The 22895-nt window shown below is 34.9% G+C and overlaps 1 protein-coding gene across 1 annotated transcript in view; it reads left to right on the top strand.

Moving 5' to 3' along the window:
* The window catches only part of Mei4 (meiotic double-stranded break formation protein 4), a 172658-nt gene that overhangs the window by 17268 nt on the left and 132495 nt on the right, over positions 1 to 22895 (top strand). Inside the window, exon 2 of the mRNA XM_027928003.2 lies at positions 6993 to 7241. Within this exon, the coding sequence (XP_027783804.2) occupies positions 7010 to 7241 (232 nt within the window). The 5' untranslated portion in view covers positions 6993 to 7009. The remainder of the gene's footprint in view (positions 1 to 6992; positions 7242 to 22895) is intronic.

The raw sequence follows: 22895 nt of genomic DNA, 5'->3' as shown, positions 1-22895 counted from the left end.
TCAGCTAAAACTCATTTCTGTTTGCTTACCAATTTTTCATACATCTGATAATGGATTTACATCTAAATATATAAAAAGTTTATTAAGATACAATTGAAAAAGCAAAAATTGTGTATATTTGCAGTATATAGCATGGTGTTTTGATATACATATTTGTAATTTTTATGTATGTAGTGAAACCATATGTATTTTTGTGCATGTGGTGAGAATATTGAAGATCTACTGCCTTAGCAATTTTCAAATACATAATACATTATTATTAACTGTAATCACCATGATGTACCACATCATCTAGCTGTCTAGAACTTACTCTTCCTAAGTGAAACTTATTTCCTTTTAACTAACATCTCCCCCCATCCTCCCTGAAAGTCTCTGTTCTACTCTTTCCTATGTGTTTGACTTTATTTAGATCCTGCATATAAGTAAGATCATCAATATTTGTCTTTCTGTCTCAGTTTATTTCCCTTAGCATACCTTCCAGGTTCATCCATTTGTTTCAAATGACAGGATTTTTTTTTTTAAATTTAATGCTTAATAGTATTCCATACCACAGCTTTATACAGTGCTAACTATGCATCTGTCAATGAGCATCTAGCACTTAGGTTGAGTCCATGTATTGTCTTTTGAGAATGATGCTGTAATAAATATAGTAGTGCAGATATCTCTTTGACACACTTATTCATTTCTCTGGAGATTTTATATATATAAATTATATATTTATAATATATATATATATATATATATATATATATATATATATATATAAAATCTCCAGAAATAAATGTGTGTGTATGTGTGTGTGTGTATATATATATATATATATTTAAAAATTTATTTCTGGAGTTATATAAATATCTCCAGAAATAGGATTGCTGGATCATAAGGTAGTTCTATTTTTAATATTTTGAAGAAACTCCATACTGTTTTACTGTTTTCCATAGTCACTGGATTAATTTTTTTTCCCCACCAACAGTAAGTGTCCTCTTTGCTTCACATCCTCACCAACACCTGGTATCTTTTGTCTTTTTGGTAATAGTCATTCTACTAGGTGTGACATGATATTGCATTGTGGTTTTAATCTGCATTTCTTGATGGTAAGTAAAGTTGCGAATTTCTTCATAAACTTCTTGTCTATTTGCATGTCTTCTTTTGATGAATAGCTATTCAGACTCCTTGACCATTTTTAATTATTTGTTCTCTTGCTGTTGAACTGAAGTCTTTATATATTTGGGGTTTTAATTGTTTATCAAATTAGGGTTGTGACTATTTTCTCCAATCCATACACACTGTCTCTTCACTCTGTTCCTTGTTTCTGTGATAGTGAAGAAACTTTTTGGTGTGATGCAATCCCATTTGTCTTTGTCTTTGTTGTTGTTGCCTGTGCTAGTAGGATCATATTTAAAAATTCTTTGACAGGGGTAATGTCAGACAGCTTTTTCCTTATGTTTTCTTCTAGTAGCTTTACAGTTTAACCTTTAATTTAACCTTTAATACGATTTGAGTTGATTTTTGTATAACGTTCATTCTTCTGCATACCCTATAATTTCTACTTTGAAAAATGTAGACTAGGGAATATTTCTGTAGGATTAGTACTAAGATATTTTCCTGTCACATGCGTTTTATGATGTTTACTGTGAACATATGCAAATGATAGAAATGTAAAAACAAGAAAATACTATCATTCAGACTTCCTCAACTCAGAGTCTGTAGTCTTATTTTATTCTTCCTTCCTCCTTCCTTCTTTCCCTTCTTTTGTTTCCACTCTGTCTCCTTCCTTCCCCCTTTTCTCTCTAAATCTCAACATACATTATCATTTTATGTGAATTTTTCAAATTTAACATTTTATTCTGTTTCACTGTGCATTCAAGATCATGTGATTATTTTCCCATAATTTAAATATTCTCAAAAACATTTTCAATTTAATTATAAGCTATATTGCAACTTAATCTCTATTATTAGATGTTCTGCCTGGTGACAGTAGTTTGTTTTTCGTTTTTGGTAATCAAAAATAGTTTTATGGATCATTTGTGGGAGTAACAGTTTACATGTTGGTCTCATCATTGTTTTAAGATAAAATCTTAGAACTTAATATTTCCCTGAATGGTTATCTAATTTAAACTCTCACTAGACTGGCACAGGAGTGATCTGGGGCTTTTTTTCATTGGAGAATTTTCAACAGTGATCTTAGAGTTGAGCCAACATTAGAATCTGAGATTGTAATTCAGAACAGTTTTGATAGTTCAGAGAATTGCTTAGTTAGTCTTTCCCCAATTAAAATTCACTTGGTGAAAGTGAGGGCAAAAGAAATAGCTCATATAAAAATTACAAGAGCAGCATGCATTACCTGAAGGAAAATCCGGGGCCCTGGGAATCTGATTAGATTTTTTCCACAGCCCTTTGGAGGGCTTGGCTGTGACAAGGACTGTTCCCAAATCCAAAGACAAAGAAGACCCAAGTTGAACTAATGCTCTGTTTTAAAAAGACTGTAAAAATTTTATATTTTAAACTACTAAGAATTTTCAGAGACACTAAATACCTTCTTGGGGAACATTAAATGTTCATTTTAATTATTTACTGAAATTATTTGAGCATAAATTGAATTTTAAAAAGCTTTCTGAAAGTTGCTACTGATCTTTCCTCAATTAAACAGAGAATATGTTTAGGAAGTTGGGGTATTTTCCAATACAACAATTTTCTTAAGTCTCCAGACACAAACTGAGTATCTAATAATTCAATGTAATTCTGACACTAACTACCTGGAGTTAATGTCAGATTCCACAAGTGTAAGGAATCAGTTCCATAGGACTACCCTCAGTTCAAATGCCTATTGCAAATACAGTGTCCTCAGGTTACCTACACTTAGTTCCAATTGGCTACAAAGTCAGAGATCACAACCTATCAATCAGGTTTGATAATTTGCTAGTAAAACTCATGAAACTCAGAAAAGAGCTCTGCTTAATACCAGCTCACCTTAAAGGATGCAACTCAGCAACAGCCAGATGGAAGACTTAGGAGGCCACCCTGGAAGAAGCCTGCACAGAGCTTCCACACTGGGAGTGCACAACCCTCCTAGCACCTTTCTGTGTTTATCAACCTGGAAGCTCTTAGAACTCCATTGTTTAAGGTGTTTTTTTTTTTTTTTCTTTTTTTTTTTTTTTTAAATAAAGGTTTCATCATGTAGGCACAATCCATTATTAACTCAGTCTCTAATTTCTCTTCTATCCAGAGAGGTTGGGGGTAGAAAGAGTAGGTGAAAATGAAAGTTCCAGACTTCTAATAATTATGGTTTGGTATTTCTGGAAGCCAGCCCCCATTCTGAAGCTGTCTAGGTGCCTATAGGAATTTACCTCATTAGAATAAATGCATATCCCACAACTCAGGAAATTCCAAGGAATTTAGGAGCTTCCTGTTAGAAACTGGGGACAGAGACCAAATATATATTTCTTATTATGCCACAGATGCTCATATTTTCTTCCATGAAATTTTAGGGAAAATAGAATTACTTCATCTTGTAAATGGCACATGGAGGATAGAAACACTATTCTAAAATTTAAAAAGAAATATTTATAAACAAACACACACACATCAGGAAGCAGTTTAAAAGCCCAGTCCTGTTTGGTTTACGTTATAGCTGTATGTGTTTCCAATGTGATTTATATCCTACAGTCCTATGTCAAACATTTAATTAGCAATTGTTCTGTTCATTTGTGATACAATTCTAATTAATTCAAATGAATGACCCTGAGATAGTTATAATCCAGAAGGACTATATATTTTGGTCTTTTTTTTTTCTTTCTGATGACTGATATTCAGCATGGTTTTAAGATTATTAGCAAATTGCAGGCAATGACTTAAAAATCAGAAGATGTAATCAACTTGGTTAAATCAGTTAATTAAATATCTCTTCAAGATGACAGGGAATTGGCTGTGTTTTTATTACCCAGTGAACTCTTTGTCCTCTTGTGCTAATAAGCTATTTTTCTTGTTTTCCTTTTTAGCCTAGATTCCCACTATTCCTAACTGAATGTGAGATTATTTTCTAATAGAATAATGTTTTAATAGATCAGATTTGTTGGGAGGTCAGTACTGCTATATACACTACCAGGCTTGCTTCTTGAGGGAGAATCTTCCAGATGACTGTGCCCTGCACACAGGGTGCTTCTCTGACAGTAAGGAGTGTCAGAGTATTGCTCCTGTCCCTGATGAGACAGATGGAGAATAAATCACCAATGAATTGTTGCACAAAAATTAAAAGAGATGGAGCTATAACTCCAATTAGTATATCTGTCTTAATAGTATATTGTTCTTGGTGTATTCAATAGTTGTGGAAGGTTAAAGAAAAATGGCAGCTGTACTTTGATTTTGGATATCTGTTTTCTTTCTTAATTTTTTACTTTGACATGTGTTCCCTGCAAAATATTAGAAAATATAGAAAAACGGAAAAAAAAAAGAAGACAAAAATCACCAACAATTCTATAGTTGGAGATAAATCCTCTATCAATTTTTTTTTATTTCTTATTGCCTTATATTTGGGATCATATTATTCATATACTTTCATGTTTTTGTTTCACTCAGCATATCATTAACACCTTCAAATTCTAATAAACAGCTCTGAAAATATAATTTTAATGACTAATAGTCAATTTTACAACAATACCATTATTTACATAACTATTTGTCAGTCTCAGTTTTCAATTTTACAAAAAAATCATGCTATGATAAACACTTTGTACCAAAATTTTTGTGTCTAATCATGATTATAATAAAATAGCATTTGGCTACCTGAAAAGGCATATGGTGTTGTATGAATTGTTCTTTGAAGGATACACAGATAGGGTTTTGGTAAGTATATGGGAATCAGGGCAGCACAACTGAGGAAAATTCATGAGCAGAGATGTGAACAGGTATGAGCTTGTGCTGTTATCTATTTGAGTGTGATCCAATTGTAGTAGAACGATAGGCTTGAGAAATTGAAGGAAATAAAGTATGAAATGTAGAGTGAAAATCTGAAATTGTGTTAATAGAATAGATATTACCCAACATGAAATTGCTTAGTTTCCTTGAAAATTAGACATCTTCTTCTTCTTGCCCTATAAACCAAAAGGCCTGAATTTTCTGAAACATTGTGTGTTTCTCCCTATATGTCCTGGGGGAACTGATTCCAGGACCCCCATGGATATGATAATCTGTGGATGCTGAAGTCCTTTGTGTATGGTGTATTTTCATATGATCTGTGTATATCCTTCCATGTACTTTAAATCATCTCTAGATTACGTATAATTCCTAATATAATGTAAATGCTGAGGTGAACAGTTGCTACATAGTGTTGTTTAGGGAATAATAACAAGAAAAAAGTCTTTATTTATTCAGTACCCTAAGCAAAAATAACAGAAATGGGAGCAGACCTCAATGGATCAGCAAGCTGTCTTTATTAAGTAGCGGCGGAATGTCACATTTTCAGAGGAGAAAAATGGCAATTGGTTACAAAAGGAGTCTGTTTTTTGTAGATTTTAACCAGATTTAATCATAGCATTATGTTTAGTGTGACTTAATCATTAGAGACTTGGGCAGTCAGGAAAATAGTTTTGCAGGTTCAAAGTCTAAATCAGAAAAACAGTTGTAAATGTTCAAAATCAATTGTTGCTGGGATGAAAGTTCATAGTCCAGAGCCCATTGTTTGCCTTCTTTCTCCCTGGGGGTTATTATTCCCTGACCTTCAAGTATGGACGCAGTTTTTTATTCAAATGGTTGGATCTGGAGTTTGTTGAAGTACATGTGCACAGGTACTTTGAGAGTCCATCTCTAAATTAAAAAAAAAAAAAAATTAAAAAGGCTGGGGATGTGGCTTAGTTGAGTACCCCTGGGTTTAATCCTCGGTACAAATAAATAAATAAATAAATAAAGTTGAATAATCAAATTTTAAAATGAATTTCTCTAGTAACCTTCAAACTTTATTGCCCTCATATCTATGCTTCTTTCTTTTTCTCTAACTTTATTTCAAGTCAGATGTGAACCCATTTATTTTATTTTGCCTTTATATAAAGTAATTCACTTAGCAAGTATATGTCAAGTACCAGCTCTGATACAGGCATTTAGTGGGTAATGAAGACCCAAAAACATGTAAGAGGAGGTGTTCTTCTCAACATTAAGTACCTACTTTCTAGTAGGAGAGAGACCTTCAAATAATTAACCTGTTTGTGTTAAATGTTATAATATTCATTAATGTTTTTTTATTTAGTACATTGTATGTATAAAACTCCCATGATTATTACACAAAGTGTGATAGAGGCCACAAGAGGCTTATATTTCAGTAGAGATAATGACATTAAGCTAATGAATTCAGTGGTCTAGCATGTCGTCCCCTTACGTACATTCATATCACAAGACAGTAATGTTTTTGATTTGGAAAAGTATTTTCAGGATGGCAATTGGAAATATCTGGAAGTCCAGAATCAGAGTGAAGTCACAACTTATATGAAGCAAATATTTAAAAGTTGTTCTTCATATAGATAGGAGGGGGCAAGGAAAAGTCCATAGAGGAGAAGAGTAAGGGCTTAAATTTAAGTGGATAATTTATGTAGTGGTTCTGATTACCCAGTGGACACTCTTCAATATATAAGGACCTCAGTGCTAACCCAGATATGCTGAATCAGAATTTTGGGCAAATGGGTCCAGCACGCACTAAGTTTCCTTAGTGATGCTGCTGATGTGTTGTCCTGGTTAGAAGCCTCAAAATGAATTAATTTGTGTTTTTTCTCACCGAAGAAGTTGTCAAGTTGTCTAAAATTACAATTTTGAATCTATTAATATACTTAATATGCATGTGTCTACATTTCTGTTCTGTATATCTTTCTCATACTATTTTTAGTTCCTGAGAATTTTTTTGTTACTGGTATCAAGTTGTATTATAAATTTGATATATATAGATATATATATACTGAAAAAGTTGAAAAGAATTTCTGTAACTTTTTTTTTTTTTTTTTATTAAATAGTAGAGACAAAAGCCAGAATGGATATTCGAGCGTGGTATTTGAGAACTTCAAAACTGGCTCTGGCCTTGGCAATTATCCGATCAAAACCGGCAGACAAAAGCAGCAGAGAATACACAGAGCACCTTGCAGCACTGGTGTCTAAGCAGGAGTCGAAATGGAGGTCAAAAGTTGAAGCCTTGGAAGCCGAAGTTCTACAGTTACGTCAAAAACTTCTTCTGAGTAGAATTTGTTCAGGATCAATTAAGAGTGGTGAGTATATGAAATCATGTTTTGGTAATGTGTTTACCTATTTTATTTCAGCTGTTCATATTTAGAAATTTATTACCCAATCATGAAATTGCTGAATTTCCTTGAAAATTAGTCATCTTCTTATTCTTGCCCTATACATATATTTTTTTTACTTCTAGTAATTTGTTTAAAGTTTAATGTATCTTTTTAATGAATGGGTTTACATTAAATTTTGAAATTTGAAATACAGAGAAAGAAAGTAGCCTAGATACAGCAGTAATACTGTTTGATGCTTACTGGAAAAATTCATTTTAAAATCTAATTGTTCAGCTAACTTACTTACTCCTTCCTTTCTTCTGTCTGTCTGTCCGTCCATCCTTCCTTACTTCCTAAACCCAGGTGTGCTCAACCACTGAGCCACATTCCCAGCCCTTTTAAAATATATATATATACATATACACACACACACACACACACACACACACACACACATACACACATTTTTTTTTTTTAAATTTAGAGACAGGGTCTAGCTAACTTAAAGCCTCCTTAAGTTGCTGAGACCTGGCTTTGAACTTGTGATTCTCCTGCCTCAGCCTCCTGAGCTGCTGAGATTACAGCCCCTGGTTCAACTTTATTATCTTACTATGTATTTTATTTTGCTTTTATATGAAATCATTCAATTAGCAATCATATATCAAGTACCAACTCTGATGCAGGCATTTAGTGGATAATGAAGGCCTAAAAACATGAAAGAGGCAGTGTTCTTCTCACCATTAAATATCTACATTCTAGCAGGAGAGAGACCTACCTACAAATAATTAACCTGTTTGTGTTAAATATTATAATGGAGAGATTGACACAATGCAGAAGAGGAAGCCATTCATTCTGACTGGTTTCTGGGGAAGAAAGGATGAAGTGAGTTGGGAACAGATTTAGAAGGCCCTTTAGTATCAACCTTAGGAATATATCCCTGTATTATGTATCAGTAAGTTGACCATACAATTATAGTCTCCATTAGGACCTTTGGGAGAGTGAAAGGTGTGTGTGTGTGGGTGTGGGGGGTGTCTATTAATAATTATACTGGACAACAGGGGCAAACCACAGCTCACTTGAGTAAACTGAAATGTGTCATCTCATTCACCAAGAGCCATGGGACATTTTTTTAAAAATATTTTTGTGTTATACAAGGACAAAATAACTTTATTTGGTTGATTTATTTTTATGTGGTACTGAGGATCAAAAGCAGTGCCTCACATGTGAGAGTCAAGTGCTCTGTCACTGAGTCACAACCCCAGCCCTGCCTCAGGATGTTTTTGAAGCAGAGGATTGACATTCACTTTGTGATAGGGAAACATGATTCTGGGATTTTTAAAAATGTAAATCAGACAATATTTCTTCTTTGCATAAAACTCTTCCTTAGCTTCTAATTTTGTTTCATGTTAGATTCAGACTTATAAGAATGGCCTATACTGCTATAGATGGTGTCACCTGGATTCACCTCTTCCACTTCTTGGAATATACTCTCCTCATTGTAAATGGGGCTTCAGCGACTGTGGCCTTACCTCCAGCCCTTGAAGGCTCTTTCTTACCATGGACCTCTGTTATCCTCTTTGACTGTTTTGTGGGTGGTGTCTTATTTTTCTGCAGGTTTTATTCTAAATGACACTACCTCAGTGAGGTCTTTCCTGACCACTGCATATCATCTGAACTATAGTCTAAGTTCATGAGGAGAGGTCTTTGATTTTCCTTGTACTTTTTATTAAATGCCTAGCATAAAGCTTGTTACATAAGAAGGTGTTGGATAAATGGTTATAGAATGGCTATAGGTCACAGAGGATGTTTTGTCTGTAGCAATAATTGGAGGACAGGAGACCAGTTTTCAAAGGATACTTTGTCTGTAGCAATAATTGTAGGACAGGAGGCCAGTTGTCAAAGCTTTTCACCAAAGCTCATGCTATGGTTTGAATGTTTCCACCAAAACTCATGTTACAATTTAATCCTTATTGTGTAAGAGATGGGACCAGATGGGACCTTTAAGAGATGATTAGAATGGATTAATGAATTAATGGGTTAATGGATTATCTTGAGAGTGGGTCTATTATAAAAGCCACTTTGGCTGTATCTGAAGTATGTACCCCTCTTGCCCCATGATGCTCTTGTGACTCTGTAGAGCATTCCAACCAGCCAGAAGGCCCTTAACAGATGTGGCCCCTTGACTTTAGACCTCTAGAAACAGTAAGTTGAATAAACCTTTATTCTTTGTAAATTACATAGTCTGTGGTATTGGGTTAGGGCAACAGAAAATGGACAAAGCCCTCGTGAAAAATGATGAGTTGAACTAGATCTATGATAGGACTAAAGGGCAGACTTTAATGAACAATTTCTGGGTAGACACTTTGGACATTTGTGAATAGATTAGGAGAGTAATTAAGGAGATATAGGTATAGAAAATAATTGAGGTTTCCACCTTGGTTTATTAAATGAGTTATAATACTAGAAGGTTGAGTCCAAGTTTGTCTTGAGTGTGGGCTAATCTCTGGTATTTAAAGGGGTTACCTAGAAGAAAGGCAGAAGTATTATTTGAAAACTCAGAAGGGATGAACTATAGAAACAAATTTAGGATATTTTGGTGTGTTCATAATAGTTGAAGTTATAGCTGTAGATGAGACTCAAGAATTGAGCTGTAAGGGTGGGGGAAAAAGACTTACAGAATCCAACTTTCCAGGGATAAACAGAATAAGAAGGCAGCATCACAGTAAGAGTATGCAAGTATAGTTTACATAGATATATGCACTGGGAAAGTGGGGACTCCCTAACTTTTCTTTGGGGAATTAATCAGGAAAGCTGAGGTCCTAATACTCAGATGTTACTAAAATCTCATATCTAAGCCAAAATAGTGTCATAATTTATAGGCATATTTTAGTTTTCCGAAGAGTCCTTCTTATTAATAGTCTTTTTGAGTCTTCCCAATGAATGAATGGCAAACATCAATTGTTCCTCATTTTTTCTAACCTGTTCTAGAGTTAATATGATGACATAAGTACAAAAATTTCCAGTAATCCTAAATTATGATTATCATAAACATTCATGACATCAAGTGGTTGCCTTCCATCAAAGGTCTATTTATAACACTGAGATGGTGCTTTTTACTCGTTTGCAAGATGAGTGTGTTTCACAAAACAATAGGAGCCTGGGTGATAACTTGTTTTTACGCTGAGCACTTTTCACTTAAAATGCCGGTGAGAGAAATTTTCAAAAATCATGTAATTAAAATCCCTTTTACTCGCAGCAGGAGTTGCAGGTAAAGCATTTCAGTGCAGATGTTTGGAAGTAATCTGTCTCTCCATCTGTTAGCTTAGAATTCAATAGAAAGGACTAAGCACATAGATTCAGATAAATGAAATAACTGGTAAAGGGAAGACAGAATTGTAGAAGAAGGTTATTACATTGATAGGAAAATTAAAGAAAAAACATAGTTATTTAAAGATGTATAATTCACAAGGCTGATATGTCTTTCTCTAAGAAACCTTCATTCTTGAAAATGAAAGCTGTTTCATGGTCGTAGTTATTAAAATATCTTTTTGGTATTTTCTGGGTTACTTTATATGTGCAACTGTTCTTGAGTGTTTAAGAAGACAGAAGGCTCTCGATAATTGTTGAATTGAATGCTTCTTGACAGATTGAGAGGCTGGGGAACTTAATTTACAGCATCAAGTATCCACTAAAGCAACTGAGCAATTCAGAATTAAATAAAGCAGAGCAGAAATGGCAAAATAAACAAATAAGGAATGATGATACGGTTTATATGGCATTTCTGGAAGTCAGCTACTTCTTTTTTCTAATTTATTTTTCTACAGCTTTTCAACGAGAAACATACTTCTTTATTATATTTATTAAGGGTCTAGACTGTACAGAGAAGGGATAAATAAAACTTGATTCTGGAATTATGTCACGTTTTCATTTTACTTAAATGTTTACTAGCACTTTAAAGAAAGGACAAAGGAAGGAGGGAAGGAAATAGGACAAAGGAGGTAGGGAGAGGAGAAGGAAAGGAAGGGAGGAAGGGAGGAAGGAAGGGAGGGAGGGAGGGAGGGAGGGAGGGAGGAAGGAAGGAAGGAAGGAAGGAAGGAAGGAAGGAAGGAAATCCCAGGTATTCAGTGACAGATTTCTCAAAAAAATTTTGGTGATGGGAGGCAGAAATGATTATCTACTGAATGAGGCAACTCTCTTTGTTTCTAAAGCACTAAAAATTTTCTTGTACATAACTGTGCTCATGCCCATTAGGATAATACTTAAAAGGCTTAGACTTATTTTGCCACTTTTGATATAAGTTTGGCCTAATTCTGGCCAGTAAAGGTTAAAAAGTAACCTTCTGAGCTTTTGATCAAGATTTGCTCATTTGGGTGAAGAAATAGAGGCCCAGGAAAGAGAGCAGTTTTGAAAATTTTGAACCTCAGCTTCTTGATTCCTTCTTGATTCCAGTATGCAGCACTGCCAAATGAGGAAATGATGCCTGGAACTCTGGTAACCATTTTGCAACTTTAATATGGCCATCTCAAAAAATTAATGCTGACATGCCAAGACTGATGCACCAGGAGAATGAGAAGGGTTAGTCCTTGTTGTTGACATTCTTGAGTAGCTGGAGAAGCTCTAGGATTACCTCCTTAAAGACTTTTTAAAAAGGGTGGGCAGTGGTTTAAGGCATTGTTTTTATTTATTTGTTTATATATGACAGTGGAATGCATTACAATTCTTATTACACATATAGAGCACAATTTTTCATATCTCTGGTTGTATACAAAGAATATTCACACCAATTCGTGTCTTCATACATGTACTTTGGATAATAATGACCGTCACATTCCACCATCATTTTTAACCCCATGCTCCCTCCCTGCCCCTCCAACCCCTCTGCCCTATCTAGAGTTCATCTATTCCTCCCATGCTCCCTCTCCCTATCCCACTATGAATCAACTTCCTTATATCAGAGAAAACATTTGACATTTGGTGTTTTGGGATTGGCTCACTTCACTTAGTTATCTTCTCTAACTCCATCCATTTACCTGCAAATGCCATGATTTTATTCTCTTTTATTGCTGAGTAATATTCCATTGTGTATATATGATATGCTACATTTTTTTTTATCCGTTCATCTACTGAAGGGCACCTAGGTTGGTTCCACAGTTTAGCTATTGTGAATTGTGCTGCTAAAAACATTGATGTGGCTATGCCACTGTAGTATGCTGTTTTTAAGTCCTTTACATATAAACCAAGGAGGGGGATAGCTGGGTCAAATGGTGGTTCCATTCACAATTTTCCAAGAAGTCTCCATACTGCTTTCCATATTGGCTGCACTAATTTGCAGTCTCACCACCAGTGTATGAGTATACCTTTTCCTCCATATCCTCACTAGCACTTATTGTCACTTTTATTTATAATAGCTTTCATTCTGACTGGAGTGAGATGAAATCTTAAAGTGGTTTTGATTTGCATTTCTCTAATTGCTAGCGATGATGAACATGTTTCATATGTTTGTTGATTGATTGTATATCATCTTCTGAGAAGTCTGTTCAGGTCCTTGGCCCATTTATTAATTGGGTTATTTGTTATTTTTTTGTGTGTGCTTAGCTTTTTGAGTTCTTTATGTACCCTAGAGGTTAGTGCTTATCTTGTTCCTAGAATCTGAGCACATCAAACAAAATAGTGGGGAAGCAGGGAAGATCAAGAATGAAATGCTATTTTTCTCTCCCAGTTAATCTTCCTGATCTTTGGGGAGAAGACCAGAGAGAAAAATATATTGTTTAATCTAGAACAGCTTCCTGTTCAAGATGACTTCATGATGTTGGCAAGGATTTAGTTAAGGACTGAGTACGTAGATGAGGGAGACTCCAAACACAGACTAGCCAGGAAGGCATCAATGGCTGTCCTTACCCTAAATGTAAACTAAGAATTGAAAGGGGTAGGATGTCAGGAACAGGGCTTCATTATTTGGAAAAATTGCTTAATGAACAGCGTTAGGATTAAAATTTGAGCGCACTTGTTTGTGTGGATACCAGGGCCAGGGAGCAATCTGGACAGTTATCTGTACTTACACAGTAATTTGGCATTCACAGGTACGAAATAGATAGATGAAATGTCAGATATTTTCCTTTACAATTTTAAGTTTTTTAAAAAATTGTATTTATTTTTTCTACATTTTTTATTAGTGCATTGTACTTGTACATAATGATGAGATTTCTTGTTACATATTTGTGCATGCTCACAATATAACAATATAATTTGGCCAGTATTGCTGTCCACCATTTAATTTCTTTTTTAAAAAAAAAATTTATTTTTTAGTTGTACACAATACCTTTATTTTTTTATTTATTTTTATGTGATGCTGAAGATTGAATCCACGGCTTCGCACATGCTAGGCAAGCACTCTACCACTGAGCCATAACCCCAGCCCCCATTTAATTTCTTAATGTCTTTATAAATGATAGCTAGGCTATTGGATGAACAAACAACTGGTTACAGTGAAAAGAAGCTAAGAGAAAACCAAACCAAATTAATTTATTAATTTACACATTTATTTAGTAAGTGTTCATTGAGTATAGGTCACTTGTATAGAGAATTTGGGGTAGTAGTTGTGGGATGCATGAATGGTAAACAGAGAAATAAGCTTATATGATAGAAGGTTGAGTCCAGGCTTTTCTGAGTGTGGACTAATCTCTGGGATTTAAAGGGGTTACCTAGAAGGAAGGCAGAAGTATGATTCGAAAACTCAGAAGGGATGAGCAGGCTAGAACTATAGAAACAAATTTAGCATATGAGTAATATAATTAGTTATGGTTGAACTTAGCTCTTCTAGGTTTGGGCTCTTGGGAAATTCAGTTGTTTCCCAATGAAATGCCTTTGGGAGTTTCCCAGTCCTTCTAGCTGACATTTCTTAAATTTTCTCCTCATTCCCTTTCACTTACCTTATTCCCTGAGGATTAAATCATCAGAGTTCCATTGCTTCCCCATTTTTTATTTCTCATCTTGTATAAATCCTAGTTCAGGAAAAGATTCTTAGCTGGACTGGTGGCAACCAGAGACAAAATAGGAGCTGGATATCATTGCAGCCCCACATGTACCTGGCCAGACCCAGGCTGCAGCTTGCCTTAGTCTCCTTACTGCCATTTTCCTGGTCACAGCCCACTCAGCCTCAATCCAATTTCTTTTTCTCCTTCTCATTCTTTGCCAGACCATGTACTAAGAAACATTGCAAATAACCGCCTTATAGTCACAACCATGGAGCTCAGTAATTATAAATTGGGATATTTACTGTTTTATAGATGCCAAAAGAGCTTGGAAAATGAAAACATAAACATTTCCTTCTCAGTTTTCATATAAGTGCTCATAATAGAAATTGTCAAATATAATAATGATGGAAATTTGCCTAAATAATAAACGTAAACATCAGAACCACGTTCTTAATTTAGTAGAGATTTTAATGAAAGGCTCTACAATGGTGTAAATTTGTAATTACATATTAGACATGTTTTAATCATTACATAAAAATTGAATTAATCTAGTGATAGACCATCGGCAAACAAAGAAATTAAAATTATGTTTAAAAAGGCTCATAATATCAAATGATTGTAATTACATTAAGGCAATGATTTAGAAACGTAAAATCTTAATTATCATAATATGACCTGTCTCTGGTAAGAATGGTGTGTAGAGATAAGGAGTTATATGGTCCAAACCCAAGAATGATATCTAAAAGAAGCAACAGAGGTTTAGAAGTTGGGCTTATACATAGGAATTCTACAATATGGAGTTTTTCAAATAGAAGTCATCATTCAACCCAAGTCTGGTCCTGGTGCAGGGCTCTAAATCTGTGCATATGATACAGCCACCATCTTTGCCAAAGCTGGGTTCTAGGAAGGCTTGTTGGATGTCTAGGTAATCCCCAAGTTACGTGGACTCTACTTTCTGTGTATAGCTGGAATCTCTAATTCTCTCCATTTCAAAACTCCAAAAGTAGTTTTGCCTATTTTATGCCAGTTAGACATATATGTCTAATTGTATATATGTATTTATTAGTATATATTATTATATATAACATATATGTATAATATATGAAACTAATAATATATCTTACACACACTCAAAGACATATGCTTATGTTTTTGTTTTCCAAGCTCTTTTGCTTAATTTATCTTTACTAAACTGTATGTCATTAGTTGTAGCCTTACCACTTTCAATATAGATCATAGGCCATTCTTAAGTCCTCTCATTTACTTGATGAAATCCAAAAATCTAGATTATAGACTTTTTCAATATTTGGTGCTTGCTTATCTCTTCAGCCTAATCTCTTACCACCATTTCCCTTCATGTCCTTAACTGCAACACACTGAATTTCTTTCACTCACACTACTGTCTTATTCTTCTCAGCCTGTTCCAGGCCTGTACAAATTTTGTTTCTCTCTGTAGGGTATATTCTCCTCCTCTGTTCCGTCTGGCTGTGTATTCTTCATTTTTATGATGTAGTTTTAATATTCCTCTGCCTTCTCTGACTACCTCACTAGCCTAGATTATATTCTTCTGCTGTGGATATGCATAATATTCTGTACTTTTCACAGCACATGTGAGCTAAATTACAATTGTTTGAGCAGTCTGTCTTCTCTGTGGGACCTAAATTTCATGCTCATGGGAATTGTGTCTGTTTTCATCACTACTGTACTCCTTTGGTTAGCATGGCGCCTATTTTGGTGGGGGTAAGTTTTGAGTGTTTGTTGAATAAGTAAGTTTAGAGGTGGTATAAGTGTTAATACTTGGAACAAAATATTCTTAGCAAGAATATTTGCTATTTCTAGTTAGTTGGGATTTGCCAAGCCCCTGCAGCAATGGAAGTAGGATACAGAGAGTAGAATCCAGCATCTTAGGGAAGGATACCCACTAAGGTAGGGTGAGCCCCAGGGGACCTACCTTTGTGGGGAACATGTACACATATAGTAGTTTAATCAGATCAGAACAAGTGAAGGATGACAATATTAATTTCCTATTTGTGAAATAAAAGCTAAATAACTTTTGGGTTCCTAAGCATTTGCTCAGTGTGATTTTTCTTGTGGAATTTTTTGATGTCCTTACTGTTTTGTTGTTGTTGTTGATAGTTTAACCTATAGCAAAAGTTTTTATTTTTATTTTTTTGGTGCGTAGAATTGAAACCAGGGCTCATTCATGCTTAATGAATGATCTACCATTGAGCTATATCTCAAGCCCTGAAGCAAATGTTAATATTCTTCTTATATTTAGGATTATATTTAGTTTTTGGCATGTTTTGTCTCTTTTTAAAAATACCTTGCTGTTAATCTATAGTTTTTAAATTTTAAGAGGGTACTAGAAAGCTAAATATTCCATGAAAATTTTAGATTTAAGATTTAGGTCCCAGACACACTGAAATTTATTTTTCAGAATAAATTTATTGTTCAGTGAATATATTTCAGATAGATAGCTCTGGACCTCAGGCTGGAAAAATGTATAGCATAATATTAATCCCACTATCAAAGCAAGAGGAAATGAGAAACTGTAAATGGAGTAGGCCTGAGATGCCATATTTCTGATAAGCTTCTAGTACTGTTGGTCTGACTACTACTTCTCACTAACAAGAACTATTTTTCTTCTTTAAGGGGCTTTGCTGTTAAAGAAAATAAAGAAAAAAAGATAGGTTGGCAGTTGAGGAGGGTGTAAGAGGGTGCAAGTAGAGGGGCAGCATGCTGGTAGGTTGATGGGAAGGAATTAGCAGAGAGAAAAGAAGATAAAGAAAGAAGAGGATAACAAAGGAATCATAGGTGGCCTAAGGCCTTAAATCTAAAAGGAATATAGAGGATAAGGGGATAGTCTTCACCTCAGCAAGGGGCACACATCTCTTTTTCTGAAACTCTTGTGAAGGTAGGAGTAGGTCTTTCTTTATTTGCAGTTTTGCTGAGTTCATTTCTGGCAGCTCTTCAGGACTTATCCTTTAAGGTCCACTTTCTTCTCCTATTGCTCCTCTAGTGGCTCTTATTTGTAATCTGTCTCCTCATCCTATTGTTTCTTTTTGTTTTCCAACTGCCTTTGGATTTTTTTTCTTAGCATTTCTTTCTCTGCAGTTCTAATTCTTGTCTAAGAAGTCATCCCTACCAGTTGTCTTGATCATAAAGAACCTAGGAAAGCAGAGTTAAGTAACTTGTCACACATGTGGAGCTATAAGTACGTATACTTGCATTAGGTTTTAGGTAATACTGAAAGCTGAAATAGTTAACCTGGAAATAAAATTAATTTGAGTGAATTCCTAAGTAGAATATGAGGATGTTTATCATATGTTACATGTTTATGTAAAAGTGGTACAAAACCAGCAGAAAATAGTGCTTTGGAGGCTGGTGATGTAGCTCAGCAGTAGAGTGCTTTCCTAGGCTCTGAGTGTGATCCTCAGGACTCAAAAAAAAAAAAAACTTAGTTTTTTGGAAGTGAATCTCTGTTGAGGTAACATGGGGTCAGTACACATGTGACTTATGTCACCTCTTGTGACTTATGTGGTAGTGCCTATTACAAGGAGAGAAGTCATTAAATTTTTTTTGCTACTCCAGGTAAATGATCTTTTCCCTTGAATCTCCTGTTTTGTAAACATTGTTTACATGAATTTTCAAATGTAAATTGCTTCTGAGCTTTTCCTAGCATTAGTATGATAATTAACTACATTGGAGAGTGCTTCTGCTTTGGGTTCTATGTGAGTGAAAGAGACATGGAGGTATTGTGAGCTGTTCTCACCCCTGAACAGATCCATTGTATCACATCAATTATTTTATAGTACATATGTTATAATTTTTTGTGTTTTCAGTCTCTGATTTTTCTCAGAGTTGAAGAGAAATATTGCTTATGTATCTTTAATACAGTCAGAGTATGTCTGCCAATCTTGTGCTTTAAAATTCACAAGAAAAAGATTTCCTCCAGAGAGCTGGTTTTTATGTTTTCAAAAGCTTTCCTTTAAAAATTCTTCATTACTCTTTTAGATTAATAAGTCACGTGAAGAATAAAAACTGAGTTGTTTTGCATTCTCCTGTGGTGCTAGGTCCACTGAGATCTTGTACATAGTTTCTTAAAGATGTTTCTGGGATTAATTTCAATTATCATCTCTGATGAAGCCTGTAAATATGAAGCTGCAGAAAAAATTTTCATGAGGTAAGACATGTTTTTCTATATAAATTGCAATACATACAAAAGGTTGACATTTTACATAATAACTTGACACATATTACTTGGTGATGAAGTAACTGCTAAAAATTTAGATGCTATAGTCCTTTTAAATCCTTTTCCCAGTGTTTAAAGTGTTCTAATTTATCAATAGAACAGAATATACAGAATTTAGTAACCTTTGTCTTGCCCGTTATTATTCTAATAAATACCTTTCCCTCTGGAATTTAGTATAGTATGTCAGTTTCTTTCTGTAAAATGATGTTTTTAAGAAAATTACCTATTCTTTGACCCAAGTCATACAAGTTAGATCGAAGTTTGCTTATTTATCTAGTTATTTATTTATTGGGTACTGGGGATTGAAGTCAGGGGCACTCGGCCACTGATCCACATCCCCAGCCCTTTTTGTATTATATTTAGAGACAGGATCTCACTGATTTGTTTAGTGCCTCGCTTTTGCTGAGGCTGGCTTTGAACTCACGATCCTCCTGTCAGCCTCCCAAGTGGTGAGGATTACAGGTGTGCGCCACTGTGTCTGGCCAGTTTGCATATTTAAATACCTAATTTTGTTAATAATTTATCATCCTTTTAATAACTCTGAAGTTATTTCTACCTATGTATTTTTATGACATGTTTATCCTCATCTGATTAGCTTACATTCTGTGAACCACAAGGCATCTCATCATATCTATAATTTCCAAGCAGGAGTCAGCATAAAGTAGGCCAAGTCTGTGCTGGTGGGCTGCTTTGTGTGGCTGCAAGCTTTCTGATGTCTGACAGGGTGAGAGATACAGCAGGAGCTGGACCCAGAGAACTGTGTGCCTCTGTGATCTGTACTTTTCCAATCCCTCTGAAACTTCTCTTTAAAGAACTGCACAGTTAGCTGTGATAGTGAGCACAGTGATGACAAACTGAGGTGCTCATTTAGCTTTTTTCACAGTAAATACCACATCAATCCAGGCCTTTTTGTATCTGCAGGCCTATGTCAGTGGTGAGGAGTTCCCATAGGTATGAAAAAAGTGCCATAACAGGATTTGTAACTTTAATTTTGAAAATTTATTTTTATTTCTTAAAAAGACTTTCTGAAAGTCTTTGCTCTGTAGTATTTGGTAGATCTAAGGCTATTCTAGGTGCCGGTTCTCAACCCAGACTATGTGGTAGAATTATGAGATGATGAGGTCCCACTCCTGACTAATCATGTCAGAATTTCTGAGATTTGGACCCAGTCATCAGTGCTTTTTCAGTCTTTAGGTTATTCTAAAATACAACCAAGATTGAGACCTTTGTTATCATTATGTGTCTAGTTGCGGGGGCAGGTCCTTCATGTCCTGAATAAAGAATTGAGCAAGATACACAGAAGTAACAGGCAAAGTACAGCTTTATTGAAGATGAAGGTGAAGGTAGCATTTCATAAGAGAGAATGAAGTGGGCCAAGTAAGAGAGAAAGGTTTCAAGGCTCCAGTGTCTGGAAATTGGTGTCTTAAGCATGGAGCTGTGAGATGGTCTCTTCCCTATACATACTGGATTGAATACTTTACCCCATTTTCTCCCATTGGTTATGATAATACCTTATAATACTACCTTATAGCTTATAATTATACCTGATAAGAATAGTGTTCAATTTTTCCCCATTGATTACTTTAGAAAATCTAATTAGAATACTGCCCACTTCACCTCCATTGGTCATTTTAGAATACCAAATCTGTGATGGGAGTTATGGGTAATAAGTCCTAAGTTGTGAGAATTGCTATAGTAATGGATCTTATTGTAAATAGGGACATAATGACTCATCTCCTTGTCTTGTCCTCCAGTGGCATTTTCACATACCTGCTTCCACCATTTTTGTATCCCTGAAATCTTACCCAACACTTTCATATTCTGTATTCAACCCAAATTCCCTTATTGCCAGTTTTTACTATTAATCTCATGTAATTTGAATCCCTTTATTCTAATGGGGATCTCAGCAGTTCTTTATTACAAAGACTGGAACCATCATTTTACTCTTTGCTTCTATGAGTTCAAAGCTTTTCTATACTACATATAAGTTAGATCATGCAGTTACCCTTTAGGGACTGAAAGCTAGGGAAAGAATGGGGAGACGCTGGTCAAAAGGTACCAGGTTTCAGTTAGATAGGATAAATTCTGGAGATCTATTCTACAGCCTAATGATTATAGCTAATAATAATATATCTGTAAAAATTGCTAAGCGAACAGGTCTTAAATGTTCTTTCCACATAAAAATGCTAAATATGTGAAGTAATGGGACATATCAGTCATACCCTAACAAAGCTGGAAGAATGGAGGATACTGACATGGCCCTTTTCAGGGATACAGCTGACTCTAGATTTTTATATACTATTTAACTGTAACTGTGAGTTTCGAAAGCATGAATGACATTGGTGAGCAGGGATATTGGATCTCTGGCAGTTGAAATTGTCTGTTGGTGTGTTTTAGGCATGCTGGTGGATGGCTAGATTTGGAATTGAGCTCTTGGTAGGGATCTCAAGCTCCCTAGTGTGGATAGTGAACAATCATAAAATGAAAACTAGCATTCATTCCAACTGCACTTTGTCTTTTATTAAGGTAGAGATAGTAGTAGACAGTTTCCTTCATCTTCAAAAGGCACTTTATAAAGCAAATCTTTTTCAAATTAGAAAGCAGTTGTATTTCTGCTCTTCCCTCTGTATTGTTTCTTTTATTATATAACTTATTGAACAAATTGTACTATACTTTTAAAATGGAACATGTAATGTTACTGCTATGATTTCTATGTCATTCAATTTGTAATAATATTCACAGCAAATGGTGAGTTAAAATGCCTCTTCAGAAAGGGGCAAGTATCATTATTAATGGCAATACAATGGAACTTTCCAAAAGACCCTGTATCAGTTGATATGGACATGCTTTCTTTAGCACAATTTATGAGTAGACAATTAAGAAGGTAGTTTGTATCTATAAATAAACACAAACACTAAACTACCTAGTTTTTAGCTAAAATTATGCTAAAATTTGTGGCAGCATTGTCTTAATTTGTAAATTCTTATTTTAATACTGCTATCAAACAAATTTCCTAAGAATTTTCAACTGTTAAATTTGTTTAAATAATTATGGAATTATAGCTTTGTAGAACATGCTTTTTCCCCCCAACTAATGAGACATTTTTATATTCCTGGAAGATGTAGTATAACTTCAATTTTATAGCATTAATATCATAGATTTAGATGTTTACCAGAAAATATCTAAGAAGTAAATGGAAGTGATGTGATTGTGGCATCAATTCTGACAACTGGAATGGATGAGAAAAGGGCAATACCTAAAACACCATTCTCGTTATATAATATGAATGAAAAGAACACCAGTGAAGGAAGAGGAGGAGGTACTTTCAGAGGAGAAATGGTTACTGAAGACAAATTCTGGAGGCAGAGTGCTAATTGGAAAGAGCATGGGTTTTAGAGTTAGATAAATTTGGTTTGAATCTCAGCTAAAGTCTTTGGGGCACATCAGTTACTTATGATACTTCTCTGCTCTGTAAAATTGAGGGTGCTAGTGGTGAGGATAATGAAGAGAGTGGGGGAGTTTCATTGGGACTGCTTACCATGATACTTACTTTATGTAGGCAAAAATAAACAATAGTTTCCTTCCCCCTGACTTTGACAGTCTTGTGGGAATTGCCATCTATCCCTTAGCATCAGAAGAACCTAAGAGTTGCTTTAGGAATTAGGAATTTAACTGTTTCATTCTATCTTGAAGAGACCTGTATCTAGCTGATTTGGCAGATTCTGTCAGTGGGCAAGGGAAAACAAATGTTTAAGGATGTTGTACACATTTTCTTCTTCTAGTAGTAAAATTGAACAGTGAGCATCATTGATTGTCATATTTTGAATTCTATTCTAGTAGCAAAAGAAGGAAGATTCTCAGTGTACTGCTATCAGTCTGGTGATCTGCTTCTCTTAGGAGTCAGTTGTCAGATAATTTTATAGGAATTCAGTTTTTATTCTGCTCAGTTATTTGAGGGTTACATCCATCACACTTGATTTTCATTCTCTATTACATTTCTGTTTGTTATAAAAAGTTCTAATCTGATTTTATTCTTTTGTTCAGATTTCTCAATCATATAATGTTCACTGTTTTTCCCCTTTAGTAATAAGTCCTATGATTTTTCTTGTGTCTAAAATATCATTTCTCCTTGACTGACTCAGGAACCCTATATAATGGGTTGTCTACCACCCTTTTGTGCCTCTGTAATTTTTCCTAAGGTACAGTTAATATCATGTTTTAAATAGTGAATAGATTTCCATTGTCTAAGAGTGGATTTCGTTCAAGGATCCACTGTGACCAGGATCTGTTTTCAGCCTCTGCATTCTTTCTGCTCCAGCTCTACCTTCTCAGAGCTATTATCTATGTTTTTGTTCATGTGCCCTTATTTGGGCTCCTTCCTGGTATAAAAGAACTCCCTGAGAAAGCTCTGGG

This window comes from Marmota flaviventris, chromosome 6 (genome assembly GCF_047511675.1).
Source record: "Marmota flaviventris isolate mMarFla1 chromosome 6, mMarFla1.hap1, whole genome shotgun sequence".
Lineage (NCBI taxonomy): Eukaryota > Metazoa > Chordata > Mammalia > Rodentia > Sciuridae > Marmota > Marmota flaviventris.
The sequence above is the reverse complement of the archived record's forward strand: the minus strand, read 5'-3'. Positions and strand labels throughout refer to the sequence as shown.